At 43.2% G+C, this 25,439-nt stretch overlaps 3 protein-coding genes across 6 annotated transcripts in view; 2 read left to right on the plus strand and 1 right to left on the minus strand.

The window, feature by feature from the left end:
* Positions 1 to 1,319: 1,319 nt before the first annotated feature.
* gpr108 (G protein-coupled receptor 108) lies at positions 1,320 to 8,951 on the plus strand. The gene is made up of 18 exons (XM_088420444.1): positions 1,320 to 1,798; positions 3,634 to 3,753; positions 3,891 to 3,941; positions 4,257 to 4,345; positions 4,418 to 4,497; positions 4,643 to 4,821; positions 4,891 to 4,953; positions 5,032 to 5,133; positions 5,205 to 5,338; positions 5,408 to 5,483; positions 6,451 to 6,524; positions 6,618 to 6,735; positions 6,811 to 6,941; positions 7,157 to 7,200; positions 7,278 to 7,327; positions 7,401 to 7,484; positions 7,554 to 7,675; positions 7,982 to 8,951. Exons 1-18 carry the CDS (start codon positions 1,703 to 1,705, stop codon positions 8,067 to 8,069), a joined length of 1,701 nt encoding a protein of 566 aa, XP_088276570.1. The 5' UTR covers positions 1,320 to 1,702; the 3' UTR covers positions 8,070 to 8,951.
* Positions 8,952 to 9,492: 541 nt separating this feature from the next.
* soul5l (heme-binding protein soul5, like) lies at positions 9,493 to 15,650 on the plus strand. The gene is made up of 7 exons (XM_088420271.1): positions 9,493 to 9,632; positions 10,939 to 10,998; positions 11,382 to 11,463; positions 12,126 to 12,246; positions 12,311 to 12,450; positions 13,166 to 13,329; positions 13,697 to 15,650. Coding segments are annotated over exons 1-7 (1,011 nt in total). The 5' UTR covers positions 9,493 to 9,630; the 3' UTR covers positions 14,139 to 15,650.
* Positions 15,651 to 16,452: 802 nt separating this feature from the next.
* The window catches only part of LOC148421492 (calmodulin-regulated spectrin-associated protein 3-like), a 14,899-nt gene continuing 5,912 nt past the window's right edge, over positions 16,453 to 25,439 (minus strand). For 2 of the 4 annotated variants that reach the window (XM_088419774.1, XM_088419773.1), the window contains exons 6-19: positions 25,379 to 25,426; positions 24,636 to 24,774; positions 24,406 to 24,545; positions 24,131 to 24,224; positions 23,563 to 23,614; positions 23,431 to 23,492; positions 23,050 to 23,080; positions 20,501 to 22,883; positions 19,815 to 19,927; positions 19,455 to 19,747; positions 19,304 to 19,382; positions 19,030 to 19,136; positions 18,844 to 18,962; positions 16,453 to 17,633 (exon numbers count right to left, since the gene is read on the minus strand). In XM_088419774.1, the coding sequence (XP_088275900.1) occupies positions 17,295 to 17,633; positions 18,844 to 18,962; positions 19,030 to 19,136; positions 19,304 to 19,382; positions 19,455 to 19,747; positions 19,815 to 19,927; positions 20,501 to 22,883; positions 23,050 to 23,080; positions 23,431 to 23,492; positions 23,563 to 23,614; positions 24,131 to 24,224; positions 24,406 to 24,545; positions 24,636 to 24,774; positions 25,379 to 25,426 (3,999 nt within the window). In that variant the 3' untranslated portion in view covers positions 16,453 to 17,294. The remainder of the gene's footprint in view (positions 17,634 to 18,843; positions 18,963 to 19,029; positions 19,137 to 19,303; positions 19,383 to 19,454; positions 19,748 to 19,814; positions 19,928 to 20,500; positions 22,884 to 23,049; positions 23,081 to 23,430; positions 23,493 to 23,562; positions 23,615 to 24,130; positions 24,225 to 24,405; positions 24,546 to 24,635; positions 24,775 to 25,378; positions 25,427 to 25,439) is intronic. The other 2 variants (XM_088419776.1, XM_088419775.1) reach the window with 2 other exon arrangements.

The following is a 25,439-nucleotide window of genomic DNA, read 5'->3' on the forward strand; positions in this document are numbered from 1 at the left end:
TTGCTTTGGCCTCTCAAAGGCACCATGGGCGTTCTCTGTTGGTATATCGGGGGAGGAAGGAAGGGAGGGTCAAGAATAATGGTGTGGAGTGCAGCAGCACACTGGGCAAGAAGGCATGGAGCTTCACAATAGACTTCAAAAATGATCAACAGATACACAGTCTATTCACAGAGGTGTTTCCATATCTGGAGTTTGATGGCCTTTTCAGAAGGGGGTCAAATTTTCAATATGATCCAGGCCACTTTTTCAACCACCAATCATTGTGAAATGATTCATCAAAATGATATTTTTAATCACAATATCAGTTTTTGGGGGGCTTATAGAGATTTGTTCTCAGGTGATTATTAATTATGCTCGGATATGACATCAAATGCAGTGTCGTTCTTTGAAAAATCTGATTTCATGAGACGTGTGTGATGAGGCCATTTTGAATTTTCAGTAAAATAGCATGTTTTTTAAAAAGTACCAGTACATCGTGGATCATATTCGTAGGAAATTGAAATTGTGACGTTACAATTGTTGGTGTCATCACTTTTTAACTGTTTACAGCTTTGGTTACAAAAATGTCTTTTTGGAGGCTAGCTGGGTGCCAATTTTAACAATTCATGTATTGGAGATAGAACTTTGTCCGGATTTATTGTGTTAAAAAAAATATTTTCAGAGTATTCAAAGTTCTACATATTTTCCATAATTCAGCCCCTGGACTACCCACTTCCAATGAAATGTATACGTGTTTTATGACTAATAAATTATAGGTATTTAAAAAAATATATATAGGTAGTGTTTGTCCTATCCTCATGCTCCATACAACAAGTTTTTAGTCACGATGGAATAAATATTAATTAAAAAAGACTATTCAATTCAAATTTAAATTGTATTATTTAAAAGGATCACTAGTTCTTGTAATTAATGGATTATTTTAATTGCAAGTATTTTTGTTATTGCTGCGGTTATTATTGTTACTGTTATCAATTTTATAGTCATGATTTTTTATCTTTTACTTTTCACTATTCCTGCTATTCTAGAGTTTTGTGAACTCTGACGTTGCTGAAAAGAGATGTAAATCTCAATAGATTTTTACTGGTTTAATAAAGGTTTTAAAATGTAATTGTGATGTAATTCGGTAAAGTACACGTGTCAGATTTGACAAACTTGTGTGACGTCATCAATCATTGCACCCAAGACGGGGACGTGGAGCCGGAAGCCGCTGTCAGTCAACAAGAGTCACATGACCAAAACCGCCTCAGCTCCTTCACATTCCACTGCTTAGAAGTAAATCGAAAAACATTCGTCACGAAACAAAAAATACACACTTTATTAAACACGTGCGTCAATTTAACAGCACTTTCGCTGTTTTGTCGCTTCGGCGTGTCACACGCGTGACCAGGACTGGTGACGTCACATCCCTTCCTTGTTGGTAGTTTGGCATAGTGCGAGTCCGGCACCAGGAAGCGAGATGAGCTAATTGCTAAATGCTAAGAGTCATACATCGCCGTTGCTTTTTCGACGCCATGAACACGCACCTTATCACTCGAGTGGCGACCGTTTGACAACACGACGCAATTTGACCTAAATTTCGACGGCTATTATCTCTCTACCTTGCCCCTGGTGTGTTGTTTTGAGACGGTTAGCAACCGGGGGAGCTGCCAGCCGTTCCGTCCACCGTTTCGGCTCGTAGCATAGGTTTTCTTTCTGTGACAACATGGCTGTAACGTACCGAACTGGTGTCCTGATTGCATTGCTACTAATTTTTCTCCTTGACGGCAGTAAGGCAAGGATACACAAACTCACCCTGAAGGTAAGTCAAAAAAACTGCGTCGAGCCATATCCGCGTTAGCTCGGACAGTTAGCAGTCCTCGAGATTAGCTTTATTTAGCTAAAACGCGTATTGTACGCCCAAAAAAGAATATCGAAGTATATAACCGGGTTAATTGATCTATCTTTCTGATCTGCTCTCAATTTTCCTAAATTTTGGGCGGGTTGTGTTGAACCCAAAGCGTTTATATTTCGGAAAGGGAATTATCGTAAAGTTCACTGTTTTGTTTGGTTGTTGTTTTAGGTTGGTTTTGATCGGAGTTAAAAGTAATCGTGTTTTCACGATTGTATTTTTTTATTAATATTATGGTTTACTGTCATTAGGATCCAAAAATTCATTGTCAGAAAATTTGTCATATAAGAATCATAAAGAGATAGTTGCACTAAATGCTGACTTAAGGTCATATGCATTCATGGATCTGATGGCTAGTGCTATGGGACCTTTGGCTCTTTAAAATACAAATTCACATGATGGCTCTTTTATTGTTTTTTTTTAATGTATTTTTTAAAACATCAAAGTTTTACTCTTAAAATAAAAACTAGTTAATATACATCACAATCCATGTCATTAAGTGTAGGTGATGGCATTAAATCCCGTCTTCCTCTAATACAGAGGTGTAAAAACAAACGGCTCGCAGGCCAGATCCAGCACTAGAGGAGGTTTTTTTTTCCACCCTGTAAAGTTTTTTTGTAAAGTACGGTATACAAAAATGAATAGGACTGAATCCATCACCACTGTCCACAATACTGTAACACCCTTGCGTGTGGAAAAGGATTCGGTCGGTTGTGATCGCCTGACTGCTTCTTTATGAAACAAAAGAAATAGAACTGTTAACAGGCGCGTTGTCCCGAGCTGCTTTTAGCGGCAATGCTCAGATAACAACTAATGCAGTCCTCCTCTGCAGTTTTTCTCATGACCAAACAACAATGTACATTACAGTACACACAATTCTTTACTTTTGCAAGCAATGCCCAGACAAGCACCGCAGCTTACAAGCAAATGTGACCATTTGTCACACTTGAGCACATAGCTTGCTGATCACTTCAGTGACAGAATGTAGAGCATGTCACTAGCACCCAGCTATGTCGTGCAACTACACAGCGCAGGTAAAATCCTTCCATCGCCCCAAAGAGCATCAAATTGGACAGTGGTCACCGCCTGGGCCACTATCAGACAATTGACTTTAGTTTGTGCAGTATTATAAGTGGTTAGTCTTGTAGTTCTTTTTAACTTTATTTATAGCTTAGCAGTTAGTGCTCAGTGATTCAATGTGTCGTCATGACTTCAAACGTCTTCTGTCATGTATGTCATTACGTGGATGCTGTCCAGTATCCAAAATGAGACACTACAGCACCAGAACTTGACGGCACTCAAGTTGTACAACCGCAAATTTGGATTGGGGAATTTTTCTTCGCCTGAATATTTGTGTTTCATTGTATCTGATTAGGATAGCTCGGTGGCGCACTGTTAGCACGTCCACCTCACAGTTAAGGGAGCCGAGTTCGAATCCAGCTGGCTCTGGCCTTCCTCTGTGGAGTTTGCATGTTCTCCCCAAGCCTGCGTGGGTTCTCTCCAGGCACTCCGGCTTCCTCCCGCACCCCAAAAATTGTCCAAGGTGTATTGGACTGACTAAACTGTCCTTGAGTGTGATTGGGTGCGTGGATGGTTGTTCGTCATCTAAAATTAGAATCTAGAATTTATCCAATTCAGCAGCATTTTTCAGCTCCCTCCTCAGTAAGCATTCGCACAGTGAATGATATGGAATTGTTTGTGCGTCATATGTGATTGGTCCTATTTTTGTGTGTATCTATCGCCAGAATGAAACTCGTTTTTCGGTCCACCTAAACACTTTTGGTTTTTACGCTAATGGAACTCTGGATGTGAACCTCCACTCGCTGCGCCTCCCACACCAGCTGGTCAACTACACCACAGACCCGGTAAGAAGTGTTACACTGAGCTGTCTTTTGCAAGTGCAAGCCGTTTTGTTCGTCACTGCCCCCTTGTGATACATGTGCTGAATGTTTTTACTGTTGTCTTTATTTTGTAATTCATTACACATTCTCTTGCATTTCAGGTCGGGTTCAGTCTCTCCAGGGCCCTTGTGAACACAATCCTGCCTTATGCAGTGAGTACTGGAATTTCCTTGGTCCGGTGACTGGTAATCACGACCACACAAAAAGTTACTTGCCTCCAAAACCTTCAAAGAGGCAGCCATTTACTCACCTCAGGTTGCGAATGTAACGACTCACCTGTTTTGCTGCGTTTAGTCACATGACATTTGGAGGAAGCTTTTTACACATATGGTATAAAATCAGCTGTCCTTGGTGGGTTTTTATGAAATACACTACGCATGGTTTCTGGAAAAAAATGTGCAATGCAATGTGGCAGGCGGTCATCATTTAGCATTTCATTTGTTTATGTGCCCCTCCTTTTTTATCAGGTGGAGACTGAGACATGCCCTCTCAAAGTCACTAAAGTCACCAACAATGAACCTCTCATCCTCTTTCTTATTGACATCACCACTCTCAGGTGTGTTGTGTTTTCGAGTGGGTGAGTTGGCATTGTGAGAGGATTTGTAACGTCCTTGTTTTCGCTCTGCAGTGTTAACGTTCATATCCTTGGAGATCAAGACGGCAGATTGACTGGCAAACCAAAGGCCAATGTGCAGGCCACAGAGAATGGTCAGTGGCATTTACATTATTTAATTTAGGTTCCACCATAATTTTTATTTGTCACTTTTTAGGTTTGAGAGCTTTTTTTAACTGCTTTGATTACTCACTAAACCTAAGGCTATTCTGTCTAAATTTTGCTCTTTGTGTGATTCAGGTGACCGGCCCAAGCGGGAGGCTCCTGCTGAGACTCCAGATAATCCGGTGGAGAAGGCGAAAGACAACGATGAGACGTCAGACAAAACAGCAGATGTGGTAAAGTCGAAAATAGGCGCAGAGCCTGCGGAACAAGCTAAGGAAGACAAGACGACGGAAAAGACGTTGACTGAATTCCAGGTGACTTTAAGTTTCTTGTGTGTCCGCTGATGCTGTTGTAAAATTGCTGTAACGTGTGTTTGGCTTTAGTTGGCGTCCCACAAGAAGCTGACCCTTGCTTTGGAGAAAGTTAATGACACCTACGCCTTCAGTGTAAGAGCATCTTCGAAATACATCGGCACTTGACGCGTGCGTTTGAGTGATTGGCCTTGACCACCTCCTCTTCCACAGTTTCACCTGCTTTTGGGCGTGCTGACTGAAGGCCTGTACAACCTGAATTTTTACTACTGCCAGAACATTGTGCCTGGCATCAACCGGCCATACTCCTTCACTGTGAGTCATCTCATGTAACCCATCAACTTGGCCATCTCTTCCCACTCATTTACACGGTGTGTCTTCCACAGCTGGAGATGACCGAGAAGAATCCCGAAGGCTTTTTGTCCGCGGCAGAAATCCCACTCTCCCGCCTCTACATCTGCATGGCCGGAGTCTTTTTCGCCGCCGCCATGCTCTGGGTGTACACGCTGATGAAACACAGGTATAGGAAATGACTGCAAGCGGGTCTTGCACTTGAAGGATGTATTTTAATCATCACCGATTTCTGCAGGTACAGCGTCTTTAAGATCCACTGGCTGATGGCGGCGTTGGCCTTCACCAAATCCACCTCGCTAGTTTTCCACAGCGTGAGTCTAAAGCACACTGCGCACTGCATTTACCCATGTTCATGCAAAAAGAAAAAAACATGGTTTAGGGGTGTAAATCAGTGGCTCTCAACATTATTTCAATCATGTAGCCTTTGTGAAATAGTTTGAGCCAACTATCCATGACCCAGAGCAAAGCTTTGCCAGAAAATTGCATCGCACTTATGACAAAGCCACTGGTAATAAAGTCAATCTTTGATATGACTTACTTACCCGGTGCAGCGTCTGCCGCGATGCGGATGCTGTACCGCTCTGTTGTGGTGTAGAGGGAGCTGAGGCGAATGGCAAAGCTTTGTTTCCTGGTCGATCAACGTTCCTGCCCTTACGTATGGTCACGAGCTGCGGGTCGTGACCGAAAGAACGAGATCCCGGATACGAGCGGCCGAAATGAGCTTCCTCCGCTGTGTTTCCGGGATCCCCCCCCCTTAGAGGTAGGATGAGAAGCTCGGTCATCCCGGAGGGACTTGGTGTTGAGCCGCTTCTTCCCTGCATTGAGAGGAGTCAGTTGAGGTGGCTCAGGCATCTGGTTAGGATGCATCCCAGAGTACTCCCTAGGGAGCTTTTCCAGGCATGTCCAACCGGGAGGAGGCCCCGGGCTCGACCCAGGACACGCTGGAGCGACTATGTCTCTTGGCTGGCCTGGGAACGCTTGGGGATCCTCCCGGGGGAACTGGACGAAGTGGCTAGAGGGAGGGAAGTCTGGGTTTCTCTCCTCAAGCTTTTGCCCTCGCTACCCGACCCTGGATAAAGTGGTGGCCGATGGATGGTATATATTTTTAAATGATGTCTTCTGTTAACTTTTTTTTCCCTTGCCAAATATCAGTATTTGCAAATAAGTGAGACAACTTCCATTGTGTGCACTTGGTGGCCATTGTTGAGTTCTTCTCATGTAACGTTTCAAGTTTAAGTATCACTTCACCACCATGCAACCTTTCTTGTTGTCTTTTAGATCAACTATCACTTCATCAACACAGAGGGGCATCCCATCGAAGGCTGGGCCGTCATGTATTACATCACTCACCTGTGAGCCTGCCGTCTCTCACTTTACCCCAAACGTCTGCCCAGAGTGTCTTTCGGTGTACTGTATTACAGCAGTGTCCTAACTCCCCCTCCTAGGCTCAAGGGGGCACTGCTCTTCATCACACTGGCTTTGATCGGCACTGGCTGGGCGTTTGTCAAGTACATTCTGTCTGATAAGGAGAAGAAGATCTTCATGATAGTCATCCCCCTGCAGGTGAAATTTGTCTTGTAAGGTGCTGTAGGTGTTTTTGTTGTAGTTGTTAACTCGCTGGCGTGTTCTCTCCTTCAGTGCCTGTCCAACGTGGCCTACATCATCATCCAGTCAACAGAGGAAGGCTCCAGCGAGTACCCGCTGTGGATGGAGATCCTCTTCCTTGTTGACCTCATCTGCTGCGGCGCAATCCTGTTCCCTGTCGTCTGGTTAGTTGCCAGCGCGAAAAGAAAGCCGATGCAGAACCCGCTATATCATTTTTTATACTGGAGCTATTGATAAAATTCAAATCCAATATTAAGTATACAGATAAAAATTCATCATTTTTATACATATTTACATTACATCCCACGACCCGACTCTGGGATAAAGTGGTAGAAAATGGATGGATGCATGAAAAAATATTTATACATTTCTTTTGTAGGTCCATCCGTCACCTCCAGGAGGCTTCAAGTACAGATGGAAAAGGTGAGGGTCTTAAATGAATCTGTCAAATGGATTGAAATCACGCGACTGACGAATTTAAATTGGACTTTGACCTCCAGCTGCCATGAACTTGGAGAAGCTCAAGCTCTTCCGTCACTACTACGTCATGGTGGGATTTGGCCTTCCAGTCCTTGTTTGTTGTTTTCTCTGGAGTTGCTTGATTCATTTTGTTCCTCATTCAGATTGTGTGTTACATCTACTTTACGAGGATCATCGCCATCCTGCTGAAGGCCACCATGCCCTTCCGGTGGCAGTGGTGCTATGAGGTACCCTGAATACGACACGCAAATCAATTGGTTGTGGTGATGTTTTTAACGGGAGTTTTCCCCGCCCAGTTCCTGGTGGAGGTCTCCACTCTGATCTTCTTCGTGTTGACGGGCTACAAATTCCGGCCCGCCTCCAACAATCCTTACCTCCAGTTGCCCCAGGATGAAGAAGACGAGGAGATGGATGAAATGTACGGTTTCAAGAATTTAAAAAAAAAAAATACTTTTTATTCTTACACAATCAGTATTTTTGGCACACCCCTATTTGAAACCCTAAACTAAGTTTAGAACCCCACTTTGAAATCTCATCCTGAGTTTACAATCCTAATTTGAAACATGAACCCTAATTGAAAACCTCATCCTAGTTTTCATGTCATTTATAGATAAACCTTTGGTGGTAAAAATGCAGTCAAAACAAAATATTGACGTCTTTATCCGTCAATGGCATTGAAGGAGTTGACGTTGCGAATGACTGAATTCGTTTTCCTTCCGTGCAGCGTGACGGAGTCGGGTGCCCTGGAAGGCATTTCTAAAGTCAAGAAGACTTCCAATGGACGCGAGCGGCAGAAGGAGGCCACCTTGTGAGCGGGGGTGGGTGGGCTTTCGAGGGCTTCGTTTGGGGGAGGAGTGACCAATCATGTGACCAGCTGGCAGTGCGTGGCACTCGCGCACATGGACCAAGGCTCTCTCACCCAACCCGCTGCCGACGCCTCCCCTTCCTCAAAAACTCCTTCCCTATGCAACGAGACATTTTTGTGCGTCTTTGGACAAACGGACAAACGAGAGGCTTGGCCTCACTCTCTCCAAAGACCCTTTTTAGTTTTTCCGACGTGTGTGTGTGTGTGTGTGTATATTTCTATTTAACACGGTACTTGCGCATCAGCCTTCATCGACGGTGCGCGTGCAGTTCCCGAGAACACAAGGAGCCCCTCCCCTCACGCGCTCAGGTCCCCCCTTACTGGCCAAGTCGCAAAAATTCAGGGCCCACTGATTGGCCGGAGCCACGTTCATTATCTGTCATATCTTTCCCATTTGGAATCGGTCAAATCCAGTATTCTCTAATGAGAGTCCAAATTATTCATCACATGCCCAAGCGCCATTTTGGTTTTCCCCCTCCTTTATTTGGAGCCACTGTAAAATGTGACCACATCATTGCTTGCCTGCTTTTTTTTTTTAAGCCTATTACTCTGGATATGATGCCTATTTTATTGATAAGTATCGACCAATTCTTGGTATTGAACAGTGTAAATAATGTGAGATAGAGAGAGCCCACGAGAAGCACTTGAGTGTGCTTTCAGTTTCTTTGGAAGAGTGTGACCGCTGACATGACGGCGCACACGCTCCTATGCACGTGTGTGCGCTTTGGTCAGGACTCTTATTATGGGTCAAATATGAATAAACTTTACAGATTTTTTTTTTCTTATGTCTGTGACCTGTCAATAATAAAGATGGTGTTCTGGTCCCGGGTCCCCTCTCACATTTATTCTCTTACGGAAGTTGTTTACTATGTTGATAGTAATCATTGTTAAAGATGAAATCCGCTCAAAAATGGTGCAATAAAAAATGGCGGAAACAAGTCAATTGTCACATCTTAATTAGGCTACCCCATCGTTATATATTCATGCACAATATTATCTTCGAATTTATGACTTATTCATCTGTTGGAAATGCTTTTTCAAGGCATTGTATGTATGATTAGCTTACTACCTAGTTTAATATATACTGTAGCTAGCATAATAGCGAAGATATTTTTGTCAGCGCAAAACGGTTCATTTGGTCAAAAATATTTCTAGCTTTAATAAGGACTATTTTTGTTTTAATTGTCGGCTCTTTGATGCACTTTGTTAGTGTTATTTATTTTATCACTTTCAGACTAACCTGTAACATTTTACAAAACCTGAGAAAAAGATACAATTTTACGTATTCTCATTTTTCTCATTTATTTATAGTCTTGTTTATAGTATGGGGGGCTTTGCAAAAAATAATTGATATCCCCCCCCCCCCCCCCCCCCCCTCCTCCTCGTCAGCGTGCTGCGGTGCTGTTCTGGAGTTTGCTGGTGCGTCATAGTGCAGCACACCTCCACCGGCACCACTGCATTATCATCACGACGTCTCCATTCTCTGCAAGAAAGACACACGCGGGACCATGTAAGTGGCAAACAACACACGCATCCATCAACACACTCGACAGATGCTGTTAGATCCTCAGCATGAGAAAACTCGAACGCGATCTTTGTTTTTTTTTTGTTTTTTGATTTTTTTTGTCCCCACTGCTGCGTCATGGTCAAGTTTACGTTAGCGTCATTGTTGAGCAAGCGTGCACAAACTGTATGAAATAGACATCTGAAAATGGTTAAGATTTTTAATTTTTGGAATCTTGGTTGGAGCAAAGTAGATGTTTTACATGCTGATCCTTCGTTTGACCTCAAAATGCCTTTGTCCCTGGCTTCGGAGGAGAAAAGGAGAGAGGATGATGATGCAGCAGTAGGACAGCGTTTCCTTCTTGCTGCAGTGACGATGCGCCATACGCAGCCTGTTTATTAGAAATGAATAAATTGAATTCGTTCCAGCACCCCCCCCCCCCCTAAAAAATGTAGTAAAAAATATTTTAATAAACGATATAGTAAATTAGAGTGATAAAGGATTGTGAATAAAATAGTTTGTGCGTCATGCATCGTGCATCGTTTCTTTGCGCGTTGGAATTCTGCAGGGGGCAGTATAATACTTTGAATAATTATACAAAGAAAGAAACTCTTGGAAGATCAACAAACCACAGTAATAATAGTTTTTTATCATACGTGGTAAATATGTATGCAGGTATATTGTATGTCTATTTGTGGTGCTGCACCATTTGTACTCAAATATCCATCGCTGATGTTTTGCAATGTGTTTTAGTATTACGCTAGCACATTTTAGGAAGATTCCCACTGGTATAATCTTTCAAATTATTGTTTCAATCCAGGATTAGGTTAGGGTGTGGTCCAAAACTAGGATTAAAAAATTATTTTAAAAAAACGCATGTTATGGTTTTAAAAGAACACTAATTAAACCCTAAATTAAGGGTTTAGTTAGGGTTTTAAACAATGATTTAAAGATAGTAGGAGAGCTTCGAAATAGGATTTTGTACTTAATGGTGAAGGTTTTAAATTAAGATGGGGGTTTTAAAAAGGGTCAATGTTTCCAAACAGGATTTCAATATACAGTAAGGGTTTCAAATTTTCTAAACTAAGTATTACAATACTTAGTTTAGACAATTTTAAATGTCTTACTACACATGATCACACAATGAAGGTTAAGCTCATACAACGAATATTCCTGCAAGTATACTGTGAGTCTACATGTGGTGCTGCACCATTTGTGCTCAAATTTCTTCTCATTTTAAGCATTAGAAAATTTTAGTTGTATCAAACATATTTTTAAAGTTCTCTAAATTGACACTTTTGCCTCTTTGAAGGACTTTCTTGTCGGTGTTGGCTGTGTTGGTCCTCGTGGTTACCACGGAAGCAAGTGTTGGGTAAGTTGGACCATAATTTTACGTCAATACGTCACAGACAGAATGGAATGTTTACAAATGACGTCATGATTAATGCACACATTTGTGAAGGCGTGGAAATCGCACACAAACACACACACACACACACACACACACATATATATATATATATATATATATATATATATATATATATATATACACACACACGGTATATAAACATGCATGTGAATTATTTTAAGGGAAATCCTTCCCCATATTACGATGGGTTGCTCATATCTCAAGGCACCATTGTACATGCTGTGCTTTTAGATGTGCCTGACTCTTTTTGCACGTATTGGTGATTGATACACTAAATGGCTGTGATTATTTGAACGAGTAAATATCAAAGTGTCCTCTTGCAGCCCGAGCACCAACAGCAGCTTTTGCACAGAGTCAAAGGAATGTCTGGAGTTTGAGTTGGTCTGCAAAACAGATGAGTATGAAGTGAGTGACGTCGCCTGCTGTTGACATTTATTTTGTGAGTGCATTTGAAAAAACAAATAAGTTGTGTGAGGACAGCAGAAATAAAATTTTACAAAAGCACAAAATCAAAAAGCTAAACCTATCAAAAACAATGTATGTATGTATATATATATATATATATATATATATATATATATATATATATATATATATATATATATATATATATATATATATATATATATATATATATATATATATATAACCCAATTATTGTACTATGATTTCCATTCTATAGATTCTTAAATTACATGTAATTTATTCTATTTATTGTTCATTGTATGAATATGCCTCAAAAAACATTACTCTAGGTGAATAAGTACTAAAGTAATGTACTAAAGTAAAGTACTAAAGTGATGATTTTTGGTAATGAGTACTAAAGTACTCAATTACTAATTATTACTTCTTCAATACTTAATAACCTATAGTAGTTGATTATTTTAGTACTTATTCATTTAGTACCAGCAATTTCTACACACTCCTTTAGCCAAATGCTAAATAGTAAAAAAATATGACTAAGAATTCGGAATTGAATGTGTGGACTTGACAAAAACGCAAATATACGTCTTTGGGATTGAATGACTTGAGCGATTTCAAGTTAAGCAGTTGTGTTTTTGCATTAGGTGCGACGCTACAGCCCCACCCGCTGGGTGTCCACCGACGCCGAGGCCTACTTCATGGGCGTGGGTGCCGCCATGGCCTTCAGGAGACTTTTTCAGTACATCACCGGCGCCAATGAAGCAGGTAACATATTTCATGTTGAAAACTTTGGATCCCCATGCCTTAAAGTGAGCTGTTTTGCCGGCAGGCATCCAGATGGAGATGACGGCGCCAGTGCTGGTTAAAATCCCAGAGGAGACCAAAATGTGGGAGCCGGCCATCTACACGCTCAACTTCCCGCTGCCGCAAGCCTATCAAGACAAACCACCCGCGCCCACCAATGATAAGGTGAGAAATTAAAATGAAGCCTCGTGAAGTGCTTGTAGTACTTTTCCACTTCACTAGATGGCACTATTGATTTTAAATGCAGCAGAAATGTAAAACATTTTCATTGCGCCAGCCAGTCCTTTTCAAATCTTTTGCACTGTGTAATGTAACTATAATACTGTAATGTAACATCCACGCCACCGGGTGGTGCAATGTTGCTGTCATTGTCAAAGTCTGTGTGGGAGTTCCAATCGTTTTCAATTGCTGTCAACAGCATTTTTATGAATCTAATTAATAATTAGTGTGATTTAGAAAAAAACAGCACAATATTTTATACCATTTTCCTCTGCTTAAACTGTTTAATATATTGTGTTAATGTTCATAGTAAATTTACATTTATTGATATTTATTCTTATTTTTTCCAGCATCATACGGTTGTTGGTCAAAAATGTTTCTAGTTTGAATAATGATTGACATATTTTGATGCATTTTATGCCATTGTTTTTTTTCAGATTCAAAATAAGCTGAAGCCTGTGTAAACGCTGTAAAAAATAAACGTTTGCTGAAAGTTGATTTAAATTGCGTTTTTTGTAATTGTTCAAAACGAAATGCTAATTATGACTTCAAGTTTCCGGCTAAAAATGCCAATTTCGCAAGTTGTCAAGTGGTTGATGAGGTTTCACTTTTTTATCATTGAGATATAAGGTCATTCATTGCAGCTCTGCTTACCTCCTAGTTGTATTTCACCGAGATGCCCGAGATGGACGTCTACGTGCGCAGTTACGGAGGGTGGATGTTGTCGGTGACGTCCCGGCTTCATGCGCACCTGCTGACCAAAGAGTTGGAAAGAGTGCGGGCATCCTACAACCACACCTACCACTACGGCGTCGGCTACGACAGGTGTCCGCATTGCGTATCGTTAGTCTGCAGAATAAACACACTTTTGCAGGACATTTTTCAAGGTACACTGGTACCGTTGTGCACACACTTTGCAAACTATACACAATGTGTTTTTTTCCGAACTTTGTAAATGCTTTTAAAGGCCTAGTAATTAAAGTTATTTGGTTTTTTTAACCTTCAACGACTCAAATCGTTCACTAGCATCAGTTCTATCCAAGTAGGTTGCATTTATTAGCAAACAATTTTTTTTATAAATGGTATGGTCAGTCTTTGTAGTCTGTCAAAATATAGATGCTTCATGAAGCTTCATTTTAACATCACTATTTATTAGCGGCTAACTATGTCCTATTTTATTTTGCGTGTGTAGTCCCTTAAAGCTTCTCAACAGGCACAACGAAGTATGGTACGTCTCCGAGGGGCCGCCAGTATGCTCGGATCCACAGGAGCCAACCCCAGCTCACAACCCCAGAACGTCCCCAAGCCTTCCCGCCGACCTACCATTGGATCCCCTCACGGACTCCGCCTCCCTCATAAGCACTAACCTGACCTCATCCAACACCTCGAACGCGCCCACCAACGCACCCTCGGACACACCCACCGACACGCCCCCTAGCCCCTCTTCTTCCCACCTCTTGGTCGACCTGAGCCCCGCCCCCACTTCAGCTCAAGTCCTGGCGGAGGGGGCGCCCAACGCCACTGGCTCCACCTCCGCAGCTCCCACATTGGAACCCCAAGCGGACCCCGCCCTCGGGAACAACACGGAACGCGTTTTGGCCACGCCCCAACACGATGACGTCCAAGCCGAATAATGTTGTCAAGCCACTACATCCATTAGCTCCTCGTGCTTCAGTAGCTACACACATATGCATCGGAAAATTAACGCTAATGCTGGTATTAGCTGCTGAGTTGCGTTGAAGCTAACGCTAAAATTGGGAATCAGCGTAGTATAATCCGGTGTTTCTCAACATTTTTTTCTGAAGCAAAGCACACATTTTGTGATGGTCATGAAAGACATTTTCCATCATTCTTTGTTTTTTTGTGCTGTGGGTAAAGTTAGCACATAAAATTGCTCCTTTGTGGCCATTTTTGCCATGTTATGTAGTCGTAAAAGCTACATTTATGGTACCACTCGAAAGTTTGGAACCACCCTCTAAGTCAGTAGTTTTTCATTATTTAAAATGTTACGATTTTTTCCCACTTTTATTCGGCATCAATCAATTACTTTCTTACGATTTCACAATTCAAATTGACAAAACTAAAAAACAAAAAGGCTTTTAAATTTTTGCCAGAGCAAAAAACTGACCTCAAACCATCGCTAACAACCCATGCTAAACTAAGCTCCTCCCACATGTACAAAAAGGAAGCTCTAAACACCATTTACTACTTTCCATTTTCCGAGCTTTGGCGCCACCTTGTGACAGGGAGTGAAAAACATACGAACGCAGCGAAGATTTTTTTTTTTAGAAACAACAGAAGATAGGAACCAGGAAAAATGATGTAAATCAGTGACTGTATACTAAAATAATAATCTCATCTCACTTTTCTCCCCAAATGACTTCACATGAAATCTGAGCGTGTTTAGCTTAGCACAAAACAGTGGGATTTTGTTGTATGAATGGTTAATTACATTTTTTTTTGCCTGCCGGTATATGTAGCTATCTTATATAGACAAATCGAGTCACGTAATAATTGTCGGACAAATGCAGTAAAATTGGATAATTTTGCATGGCTCTTTGGTTGAGAATCACTGGAATTATCAAGCTTCAAGCTTCTATTTGATTCTATGCACTACATAATCATGTTGTCATTCATCGCAACGTTTGCACATTTAAGCATGCAGGCGCTTGGGTAGCTTTCCTAAGATAGATTTGTAGCTTCCATCGCTAAACTACTGGATTTATTTACGCAACCCCAATTGTGCAAACAATTTTTTTGGAAATAACGGTTACATTATAATTAAGATCAAGCGAAACTAATGAAGTTGTAATTTACGTGTTGCTAATTAGGTCAGCGACAAATGTCAAATAAGTTCACTCTGAACTTTATTGGAGGAACCTGAACGCAACAAACTAGACGACTCCATTTTCCAATTAGAAGTGCCTGTAAAAAAATGTTTTGTTTTGTTTTTGTCATCAGATTTTGTCCTCGTGGTAAAATTAGTTCATACAGTTGCAATAAATGTGTATGTCATGGTGACTTAATATCAACAGCTAACTCACAGAAATAGCGGACGTCATCAACACGAGTTTGTCAAGTCTTTGTGTCATTAGGCAACATTTTGAGTGTTCTGAGGAAGGTGCAATAAATATTACTCAAACATCCTGTTTAGCTCATTGCTTCATTTATACTTTACTCCAAACTACAGCCCGGGGGCCATTTGCGACCTAGCATCCTTTTTCAACTACGAAGCGGTAATTATGTCAATATACAGCACCTTTCTATAGATACAAAACAAAACATAAACATGTAGTGACGCGCAAATGAACCATTTTGGCTTCGAAAACAGGGCCAGTTTTTGACGTTTGAACAACAGTGACCTCTTCTGGCAAAAACTAACACTGCACTTAATCATATTGCACCTCCATTATGAAAAAATATTTTATTGTTGAATTTTAAATTCTGTTTTAGGAAAGAAAAATGAATTAACGTAATACATTTCTTGACTTCTCAACAACACACGACGACAACTCACAAAAAAACCCACACAATTTATTTGTGGATTTCTTAGTGCCAATTTAAAGTTATGGGTGAGTGAATCATCCGTTTGGACCGAAGACACACCGGACGATTCGTGCAAGTTTTCCGGAAATTAAGCTTCACAAATGAATATGTCACGTGATTGAAATATCACATGAATGTTTGACAGGAAATTTCGGTCCGTGTTTCGAAGATTCGATGTCATATTTACATCATTACAAATATGAATAAAATTATTTTTTTTAGTTTACAATTACGAAAACAACTATAATACTCCTTAAATGTTGATGACGTGTTGATATTTTTCTTCTAATCGAACAAATGATGTCACAGTCAACGCTTTTTGTTGAATATGTTTAATCTGTCATCCGTTTTGTGAAGCACCTCTTTATTCCTATACACTTCAAAAGAGCACAATTACTTCACTTCAAGGTATAAAACTGGCTTTATTTTGCAACCGAGAACATCACTTTTTTGGTGTGATGTCATTTTTTTGGGGGGGAGCATAAGCATACAGTTACAATCATACATCATTTGTTCATACGCTCTTCATCCCTGGCAACCATTCACACTTTTACAAATGATCATCATTTCATCACCTTAGATGTATTTTTATGTCCACAACAAATACTATCATTTTTAATGACTGAAGCAGTAGAAGACCAAACACAATACTGCTGCATATTTTCCAAGTGTTCATGTCATGCAGGGGTGGACAAAATATGGCACATGGGCTAAATGAAGCCCATTTTTTTTTTTTAATATGGCCGACAAGCATGAAAAAAAAAATCAAACAAACAGAAGGGATGCAAGCAGCACTTGGACATTTTTCACCTTCAATAAGTAAATTATTAGCTTTATACTGCGGTTTTTGGGGGGAAATAACTTTTTTTTAATAACAATTTTTTTGAATGAATTTGCCAAAATCCGGCTTCTTATCATGTTGTCGATCTCGCGAGACATCTCTGGTGGGATTTGTGTCCCGCCCCATCCCGACCACCTAGCAATCGGAGCGTGATCCGTACAGATCGATCGCACCGCTACTTCATTTTGTAGTGAAGTGTACGCCGAAGGTCTCAGCTCACCTGAAAGCTAATAAAAAAATGAATGGATGGATATAAGCTAGCTCGGAACAGCTGGAATTGGCTTTCCTGTTAACAGACAAACTATGAGCATTTGACAGACTCGACACATTGAGAATTGCACTGTTAAGACCCTCGGGGTCAAATCCCACGCAGCCCGTCGACAATATGCAAACGAGGTGTGCGTCACTTGGAAGCCAGCGTCTTCTTGGTTACGCTCGCCCTTCTGCTGCCGCCGCCTCCTCCGGAAGCCGCCGCCCCTCCGCCGTGCCACAGGTGTCCAGGGATGGTGAACGCATCCACGCTCATCCCCAAGGTCTTGGAGGGGATGGCGCTGAACTGCTTACGGTCCGAGCTGTATTTGTACATGGACTCCACCTGGGCGGAGCTTATCGTCTTGGGGCCCACGCCGGTAAGGCGCACCAGCTCCGCCGAATCGGGGTTAGCAGTGTAGACGCCGCGGAATTGGCAGCTGGAGTCCCGGAAGAGGATGAGGAAGTGGTTGGCGGGGCTCTTCTCCATTTCCTGTGATTAGAGGGAAAGCGGGTCAAAATTGAAAAATTTACCGACTGTGACAACCTCGTCGATGGACGCTCGTTTTGCTGACGGACGACGAATGACGAGAATGCTAATTTATTTGTAGTTGCTCCCTGTTTTAGTCCTGGTTTCAGGTTTCCTGCTGATAAGAGCATTCTCAGATGCATTTCAAGTAACATTGCAGACCAAATTTACTTTCTTTATTTGATTGGCTCTTGGCCAGGAAATGTAAAATAGAAGTTTTTTAATTTACAATTTCCTAAATGAATACATTTTTCAGTAAATTCAACCTCGACAATACTTTGTTTCACTTGTAGTGTATGTGACAGATGAAATTTAGATTAATTTAGACAAATGTCATTGAAACCGTCTTCTATAGTAGTAGGGCAGGCTGTTATAAATGAGAACCGACAACCACCATTTGAGAGTCATGTAAAGCATGATCATGTCATTCAGCGGACACCATTTTTAATTGCAATCTCGTCCCCTGTATTAAATATGAGGGTGTATAATAGTCTAGGGTAAAACCCCTTAGCTAGCTTGGTTTTGTGTCAGATTTTTATTTCTGTGTTGTGTTTCAATTGCAGTGTACCTGTAGAACCACAAACTTAGTGTTAGCTTTAAGTGTAAGTCGTAAAACAGAAAAAATAAATGGTATGAGTGCGGAAAAAAGTAGACCAATGAATAGCGGACCAGAAAAAAAAATAGTCACCCTCTAGTGGTGGTGGAACGTTGGGCAAAAATACTGACGGATCGACGATTACAATTTTGTATGGCTTGAAAAAAATGACACAGACGATGACGGAAAGGGGGCGGGGCTCTACGAATGTCGTACCAGCAAAAAGATGTAAGTTGTCCACCTCTGGTGGTAACCGCCACACATTGAATCGGTTCTGTTACCTAGCTTGTAACTATCAAATAAATAATTCATATTGAAATGAATTGAAATACTAATGAGGGGAAAACGAAGCCTCATGAACCACTTGTGATACTTTTCTGCTCCTCTAAATAGCACTCTTGGTTTAATAATGCAGTGAAAATGTAGGACATTTTTATTGTGCTAGTTTTTATCTATAAACCAATAGCACCATCAAAAGTAACGAAAAAACATTACTAGTCATTCATGAAGCTGCATTTTGCCATCATTATACGATCATACACGACTATACGATCATAAGGTTCATCGGTTTGCTTGTACCTCGACAATCTTATTCTTTTGAGGTTCGTTGACTTTCCCGGCCAAGCAGCAACGAGACAGCGCGTTGTGGATGATGAACTTATTGGACTTGAAGCTCGGTTCTTTGAAGAGCTTTGGACCTGATCGGGACAAGATAAGACTTGTTGCAGTTGGTGAAAAAGTTCTATGCATTACATTATGCCATACCCGTGTACTCAGGGGCAGGTGAGGTTCCAGTTGATCCGGTTTCCCAGTCTCCGTTTTGCTTCGCGAGTCTGCTCGGCGTCACGCATCCAGCGGGCGAATCGGGTCGGCTGTCCGGCACAGAATTCAAATTAATTCTATCCAAGGCTCGAAATTGTTATTTTGTTTTGTTTTGTGCAAAAATGTTAACATATCTCCAATAATATTTCTTGGTTTTATGTACAATTCAGGAGTTTTAGAGGGTGTTTGGTGCACTAAACACAAATCCAATGAGCACCTCTTATCACCGTCATTGTTTCCAGGCCCATCAGTAGCTGCCAGGTTGAGGGACGAATGACACTTGATCATCTTAGGCCCTGTAAGAACGAAACAATTGGGCAACAAGTTCTTTGAAAAGAGTTTTTTGCCGATGGATGGGATTTCTTTACCAGTGGCTTTTTTGGCGGGGCTTAGAGACAGCTGGGTTTCCTCCCTGGTGACGCTACGAGGCCGCGCCCGCGTTCTGGTCTTCCTGACAGGCGATCGGCCTTGGTTGCTGGATTTCTGCTGCAGCATTTTGTCCAGGTCGTCCATGATTCGGAGCTGTTGCCGGCGTGCGTATTCGGCGCGCGTGAAATCGCCACGTCGGGCCGGAGTCGCCGGAGCGGTGGAAGATGGGGAGGTGTTTCCGACATGAGCTGCGTTCGAGGGAGACGTAGCCGTCTTGTCGGAAGTTTCCATTCTGAAGGAAGAAGGAGACATTATCGCCTTTGGTTTCTCTGGACATCATTATTGGAATTTGTCCTTGCCTTTTTTCCCGTTCTTGTTCTTGTCGCCTCTTCATCTCCTCAGCTCTCTTTTGCTGCCTCTCCAAAAGAAGAGCTTTGCGCTGGGCCATCTCCTCTTCATTGTTGACATCATCCTACAGATACGCATGAGCACAACATCTTACTCCAGCATTCGTTGAACGAAACATCTAGACCAAGAGATGTCCAACTCTGGTCCGCTAAGGCCACTGTACTGGGAGATGTTTACCACCCACCTGCTTCAAATGATCAGCTCATCAATTGGCTTTGCGGAAGCCTGATAATCTTGATCATTTGAATCAGATGTGTTGGAGTGGGCAACATCTAAATTTTAGAAATTGCTAATGTCCTGCATGTTTTAGATTCTAAAACATGCAGGACATTAGCAACCTGAGGACCGGAAATGGCAATCCCTGAGGTCATCAGTACCAGTGCCATGGGTCTAGCTGATGGATCTCAAACATCAGTCCTCGAGGGCCGGTATCCTGCAGGTTTTCTAACCCTAACCCCTAACTCAGCGAAACCAGAAAAACCTGCAATATACCGACCCTTGTGGACTGAAGTTTGACACTTACTGTCTAGGTGTTTCTTATTTATGATTCAAATTGTCAAACTGATTTTGTGAAACAAGTCTCTAGTGCAAACAACTTAAGGAACTACAGTTCTTGACTTTATTTGTGAGCACTCACCTTGAAGAAGAATCCAATCCCTCCTCTGGCTCCAAGCTCATGGTTTTCTCCAAGTGGATCCTCAGCATCTGGCTTTGCTTGGCCTTCACTGGATTCCGTTTGCTGGTCTGAAGAGTTCCCAGCTTCTGTGGCTGAATCCACCTGCTCTTTTGTATCGGAAGCGACTCCGACGGCGGGCGCCGCGGCAGATTCGAGTTGGTCACTCATGGAATCGGAAGAAAAGTCCTGCCCTTCATCCGTTGCTTCGTCGCCACCTCCCTCCGTTCCGCCAAGGGAGGACAGCGACACCTCATTCACACCGCGATGCTTTTCAGCACCTCCGGGACCGCCTCTGTCACGTGCTGTGCTGTATGCGGCAGAAATGGATAAGGTCTCACTCTCAAAAGAGCATTCAGAGGGCGCTCCCGAGCTGCTGCCACTGGTGACCCTGGGGTGAGGCGGTATGGGTACGATGGCCGATTCGGCATCATCTTGGTCGAGCTCCAGGCTGAACTGGGTTGGCGTCTCGCTGGAAGCGGTGTCTGAGGTGCTATCATCAGGTTGCGGCGCGGGCTGAGAAACCTCCTGAGGAGTCCGAAGTCCACCGATGCGGAAGGACGACGCGGTCTGCACCTGACACTTGCTGGGCGACACTCTTCGCAAGTGAGGGATGGTATCCACAGTGTGAGTCGGGGTCAAAACACGACTAAGGGGCGGGAACTTGAGATCTGAGGGTCGCTGGTGGGGTTGTGTTCTCGGTTGGTGTTTGGGACTGCGGGGGGCAGACGAGACATGGATCTTGGTGCGCGGGGCTGGACAAGAGGAGGAGACATTTGTTTTCGGTGAAGTAGTTGCAGAGAGAGCGTGGCTCCGCCGCGACGGTGAAGACACAGAAGACGTTTTGGGAGCGGTCGGGATCATCCAGGCTTTGCTGGCACTCGTGCTAGGATTCTTGGTGGGGGTTCTTGGGGGTGTCTTTGTGGGTGTGTGAGGAGGGGTTTTGGCAAGTGTCTTTGTGCTATTCTTAGGTTTGGACTTGGGGGTGACTTTTTGGGTGCTTCTTGGTCTTTGGTTACCCAGAAGCTGCTGCTGCTGTTCTGTTAGTTTCTGCATGTCCTTCTGCAGAGACTGCAAAGCATCACTCAGTTTCTGGACGATTTCATTGTACTCCACGAGGATGGCATCGCCTCCTTTCTCTTTCTCCGCCGCTTTGTCTTTCTCTTGTCCTTTCTTGCTCTCGATAGAGAATGTGACTTGCTTCTCCAGCCGTGGAGGGTTGGAAACAGATGCCTTGGCTTTTTCCTTGTCTCCCTCCCTTTCGGTCCTTTCTTTCTCTTCCTCCTTTTTCAGCTGCTCCTCCATGTGATTGAGGCGCTCCTCCAGAGAGAGGTTCTCCTCATCCCGTCCTACTCCCCCTCCCTCTCCTTGCTCCCGTTTCATTTTCAGCAAAGCTGTTTTTCCTAGCCTCTGTCTGTGCTTGGCAAATATGGCCTCAATTCGTCTCTTTTGGGCTTCGATGCTTTTGCGTTTTTCCTCCAGACGGGCTCCCAGCTCCCAGGCCTCTGAACCCGGCTCGGGAACTCTGAGACCCGGAGTTCCTGCCGGTGTGCCGGGTGTGTGCGGGGTCCCCGGGGTAGTTGGTGTGGGCGTCGTGGCTAAGTCGTCCCCAGAAGCTACGGGGTGTCGTCTTCTGTTCTCTCGTCGCTCTGCAAAGCTTGTCATGCGTGGGCTGTTACTGGCGCTGTGGTTTCCCTGACTACTTTTACTAGGTCGCATATTACCGGGGGCATTTCTGGGGGTGTCGTCAGACGCTTCCGATGAGTCAACGCTGCCATCTCGAAGGACCGAGTCATCGTCACGTGACATATCCGTTGCCCGCGATTGTCTCTCCTTCCTCTCACACATACCGCCGTTATTACTCGCCTCTCCGCCCACTGGCCGGTAAATGACTCCCGAGCGGCAAGGCGCTGAACTACTCAGCTGAGCGCTGTCCTCCAACGGGGAGTGCAGGAAGAAACCGGCAGGGGCGCCCTCGGGGCATAACCTGGGCTCCGGTCTTGCTGTCGAAATTTCCTTCACGTCTCTCTCTGCAGCCCTTCCCTTGGTTCGGTCCTTACTACCAGGAGCCACGTGCACCACTTCCTCTACGGTGGGAAGCTCTCCCAGTGGCGCCGGGTGCACATAAGGCCCCCAAGAAGATCTCTGCGACGGTACTGAAGCGCTGACCAGGTGGCTGAGGTCCTCCGGGGGGCTGTAGGGTACGTGAGTCGTTGCGGGGATGCCGGCGCCCAGGCTGTCCGTGCTGACAGAGCGAAAGACAGAATCTATTGGGTTGCCCATGACAATATCAACATCACTGTCCAGCCCAAATGGGATGCTGAAAGTCACTGCGGACAGAGGACGACTGCAGGAGGGCGGATGGTGAAGGTGGTGGTGGTGGCGGTGGGGGAGTGAAAATGTGAGTGCAGTGAGACCACAGAAGCCAAAATAAGACCATTTAGAAAATTAAGGCAAAGTATGAACACATCGGCACATTGACTACAGAAAAACGCATCCAGCAAGTGTAATACCTGATTTGTTTCTTTGTCCAACTCTTGTTTTCTGGAAATACATAGAATTATCCGTTAGTAGTGGGAAAAGCAAATGTGGAGTTGCCTGACCTGGGAAAGTTTCTAACTCTGAACCACGACAAATAGCTAAAAACAGGAGCTGATTTTAAATGACTATTTTCCAAATAACTTTGAATGACATTGGACAGGCCAAACATCCATAATCTCAATATGAGCTACTATTTTATGACTAAAATTGGACCGCATTTGCTGGGCTAAAAGGGAACCCAGTTTTCAACACTGATTTTCGGACTGAAGTTGGACCTCACTGAATTAGCTAAACACAACCCAGAGAAGAAGAGAAGGCCATTTCAAATTTGTTCAAACATTTCTGCAACTTACCCGGCGATACGGGAGACGGAACAGTCACAAAGGGTTGTTTGAAGACAAACATAGGAGATCCGCTGGAACAAAGGTAGATAAAATGTGTTGGTTAGTTGAATGTATTCTGGACTAGAAGAACATTGTTTCTACCTGTTGCTATTCCCACTGACAGGACTGGTGCAGAACACTAAACCCGAGACATCTGGAAGACATAATAACAAAAAAAATGTACAAGTTATCTAATTTAACCCTTGAGCAGTATTTTGACCATTTTGGGCTGCAGCCAACTGGTAGTTGAACCAAAAGGAACCAATTTCTGTATAGAGAGTAGAAGGTCCCTGACCTGTTGAAGAGAATAGTAAACAGCCTGTACCCCAATTCTGGGATTAGGTTGTAAACCACACCCTTCAAGAAGAAGTAAAGAAATAAACGCCAAAGAATGAAAACACCCTGCAGTGCAGTTTGGTCTGCAAAAGTAAATCTTCTTTTATAAAAGAAAAGTATGATGTGTTTCTTGTGTCTAGTCGCTCTTATTGATAACTGATCCATGAAAAAGATGCTGCTTGTGAAGAACTGGACATGAGAACTACTTTTTTTCCACACAGCAGTACTGTTTGGTTCGTTATGGTTAAATAATAAAAAAAAAAAAAAAAAACATTGGCGCCATATTTAAGACTTGCTACTAATATGGCAAGGAATGGATTTATAAAAAACTTACCCGTGAGGTCAATGGCATGTATCGGTTTCACGAAATCCGGCTTCTTGATTTCAAACCACTCCAGCAGCTCAGCAACAAAGCTCATGATATTCAGCTGAGGAGAAAAAAAAAGCAATTTACTTTCCCGATTATTTTACCGATTTTGCCCGAATCCTGAAATTTCCAAAACAAACTGACTTCCTTCAATGGTTGGCAAATAGGACTTCTGTCTTCCAATAAGGCCTGATGCAAATGATGGATAATGTGGAGTATGTTTCAAAAGGGGTGGAGCTTACATGTAGAAGGGGTGGAGCATAGAGAAGATCTTCCAGAGGAAGAAGGCAGCAGCTCTGCAAATTGCTCTCACAAAACTCCTTAATCAGCTGCAGGTTGTAAAGACTGTCAGCCACGGACATGGTGTCCTTCAGACATACATCTGATAGACAAAATACGGACAGTCCTGGTGGATTCATGATGCGCCAGAAGGTAAACGTTAATATTTGAAGATGCATTGCTGAGAGTGTACCTTCCAGAGGCAACACGGCGGGACAGTAGAAGTGCAGCACAGCAGCGATAGCGCAGCCGTTAGAAAGATCTTTGACGGCGGTGACCAGAGGGAAGGTGGGAGTCAGCTTGGACTGCACTTTGTCTTTCCTGTAGCGGATCTAATGGAGGAGCAGAGAGAGCGGACTGAAGACAAGACAAGACGTCCACATCGGGACGTTTATAAAAAGGAAAGTCAAGCTGTGAAGCCACGGCAAGAAAAAGCCCACAGAAAAACAAAGACGCTGACGGCCACTTTATTAGGTACACCCGCACATCTCAGGGCAACCAATACAAGAGCTGAATTAGGATTTCAGCAAAGAAAATGACGCTCACTCGATTCGTATACACTCGCACAACCGCTACGCAACTCTTGTTTTGCTTTCCTTCGATGTACCTAAAGTGACCAGATAGCGTGTGTCAATTAATACAAAAATAAGCACACAGCAAACACGGGGTGCCATCTCAAGCTGCCCAAAAAGCAAAACCAAAGAAAAATAAAACAAAACAAAACCAGGCATCACTACAACATGAGGAAGCTGAAAAAAAAAAGTGACTTTAGGTGAGGATGTGTGTCCCGCATGCACACACTGACTGGCGTGAGTCTCATCGCAGCTGGAGCTCAAAGTTACAGTCAATGGGGTGGAGTTTACTCTGGGTGGTGGCTGGGTTGCTGGAGGGGGATTGGGGGGGGGGTGACGACAAGAGCGAGCTGGTATACGTTACCACTGGAGGTTTGTTCCCCGACTCCTTCAAACAAAAAGCGATGGCATGCTGGACGGGGGCG

This window comes from Hippichthys cyanospilos, chromosome 7 (genome assembly GCF_059441005.1).
Source record: "Hippichthys cyanospilos isolate Australia breed blue-spotted pipefish chromosome 7, RoL_Hcya_1.0, whole genome shotgun sequence".
NCBI lineage: Eukaryota > Metazoa > Chordata > Actinopteri > Syngnathiformes > Syngnathidae > Hippichthys > Hippichthys cyanospilos.